Source organism: Brassica oleracea, unplaced genomic scaffold (assembly GCF_000695525.1).
Source record: "Brassica oleracea var. oleracea cultivar TO1000 unplaced genomic scaffold, BOL UnpScaffold00886, whole genome shotgun sequence".
Classification (NCBI taxonomy): Eukaryota; Viridiplantae; Streptophyta; class Magnoliopsida; order Brassicales; family Brassicaceae; genus Brassica; species Brassica oleracea.
This window is the reverse complement of record NW_013617500.1, coordinates 9715-11810: the sequence shown is the minus strand read 5'-3', so window position 1 is coordinate 11810 and position 2096 is coordinate 9715. Positions and strand designations below refer to the sequence as shown.

Here is a 2096-nt window from a genome sequence, read left to right as displayed (position 1 = left end):
TTGATCGTCAAACTTGTAGAAAATTAATTATTGCCCACTTTCTCTCTCTGCTTTTTCTTTCTGGGAAGAGATATTGATTCTTGGGGAAAAACAAAGTTTCAAATAATTTTTTTTTTGCTTTGATTCCATTTCCATTCCATAATTGCATCTAATTCTTCTACCCTAACCCTTTTCTTCTTTACTATTCAACAATTCCTTAGTCCACATGAAGTTAGAGAAAAAAAAATCCAAGAAATAGCGACAGACACCCTCTAACCTTCTGAATTTGTAACCCTAAAATCCAAGCCTTCAAGAAAAACCATCGGGGTGTCAATTCCCTGACCTTTCTTCCAGTGAATTTCCAAAATTTTCGGCGATTATGTCAAATCCTTGGTGGACGAACCAAAGTGGTTTAGCCGGCATGGTGGACCACTCAACCTCCTCCAGCCATCACCACCAAAGTCTTCTTACAAAAGGAGATCTTGGTATAGCTATGAATCCGAGCCAAGAAAACGACCAAGATGACGAAGACGACCCTAGAGAAGGAGCGGTCGAAGTGGTCAACCGTAGACCAAGAGGCAGACCACCAGGATCCAAAAACAAACCCAAAGCTCCAGTCTTTGTGACAAGAGATAGCCCGAACGCACTCCATAGCCATGTCATGGAGATCTCCGACGGCAGCGACGTCGCCGACACAATCGCTCACTTCTCAAGACGCAGGCAACGCGGCGTTTGCGTTATTAGCGGAACAGGCTCAGTAGCCAACGTCACCCTCCGTCAAGCTGCCGCACCAGGAGGGGTCGTCTCACTCCAGGGAAGGTTCGAGATCTTATCTTTAACCGGTGCTTTTCTTCCTGGACCTGCCCCACCCGGATCAACTGGTTTAACGGTTTACTTAGCCGGGGTCCAAGGGCAGGTTCTTGGAGGTAGCGTTGTGGGCCCTCTTGTGGCCATAGGGTCAGTCATGGTTATTGCTGCAACTTTCTCTAACGCTACTTATGAGAGGTTGCCTATTGAAGATGAGGAAGACGGTGGTGGTGGTGCCGTTGGCGGCTCAAGACAGATTCATGGAGGCGGAGACTCGCCGCCCGGAATCGGGAGTAGCCTGCCTGATCCGTCGGGGATGGCTGGACCGGGCTATAATTTACCACCGCATCTGATTCCAAATGGAGCTGGTCAGCTAGGGCACGAACCGTATAATTGGGTTCATGCACGACCACCATACTGACTCTGTGAGCCATTTCTATAATCTTTATAAATAATAAATATAGAGATGGATATAAGTGATTGAGGTACAGTCTTGTGGTCTTTGTATTCTAAACCTTGTTGTTAAAATAAATAACAAAGCGCTCTTATTGGAAACTTGAGGCCTGGAAGGTAAAAACGGGACGAAGGGAATATCGGATTTCAATGAATAAACAATGTACTCAAATTAGAATATTTGTCATTTTATTTTTGTTTCGGAGTATTCAACTAGAATATTTGTAAGTGTTTGCTTTTGTAAACTTTAGATAATTTACATTTTGATTTGTACAAGAACATAAGTTTGTATATATATATATATATATATATAATTATGGTTCAACGATATGAAAGAACATCGAGAGCATTGCCTAATATCTGTGCCTTTGGATTTTTATTCTATATTAGTTCTGATTCGTAAGTATTTATAATTAAGGGTTGCAATCGACCATTAGTGATTATCATAGTGGTTGAGCTTTAATCTTCGCGTAATGATGCTAGTGGGGGATTGTTTAATGGAACTTTTGTTTAATATACGACTTTACCAACCAAATAATGAGAGTAGGTATTACGAATTTTGTTGACTAACTAAAGGATATACTCTCGATCCTCATATCATCAATACAGCAAAGTATTAAATTAAAGAACATACATAAAGAAAATAAACACACAGAAATGTGTATATCTGTGAAATGATAATATATGTCATAATGGAACTATTTTATTGATTAGATCAGTTTTGTGGGAATTACAAATGTATATATACGTTAATGTAAATAATAAAAGAATTTCCATATATTTCGATAATATATATGGTTTAAGCAAACAATTGTTACTTAATACCTCTTAAACTCGTTATGGTTTAATCAATTTCA

The 2096-nt window shown here is 39.6% G+C and overlaps 1 protein-coding gene across 1 annotated transcript; it reads left to right on the top strand.

Moving 5' to 3' along the window:
* LOC106320332 (AT-hook motif nuclear-localized protein 20) lies at positions 1–1476 on the top strand. The gene has a single exon (XM_013758687.1). It carries the CDS (start codon positions 359–361, stop codon positions 1205–1207), a length of 849 nt encoding a protein of 282 aa, XP_013614141.1. The 5' UTR covers positions 1–358; the 3' UTR covers positions 1208–1476.
* Positions 1477–2096: the final 620 nt, after the last annotated feature.

Coding starts and splice junctions, on each gene's coding strand:
- LOC106320332 (XM_013758687.1), top strand. CDS start 359: ATGTCAAATCCTTGGTGGACGAACCAAAGTGGTTTAGCCGGCATGGTG.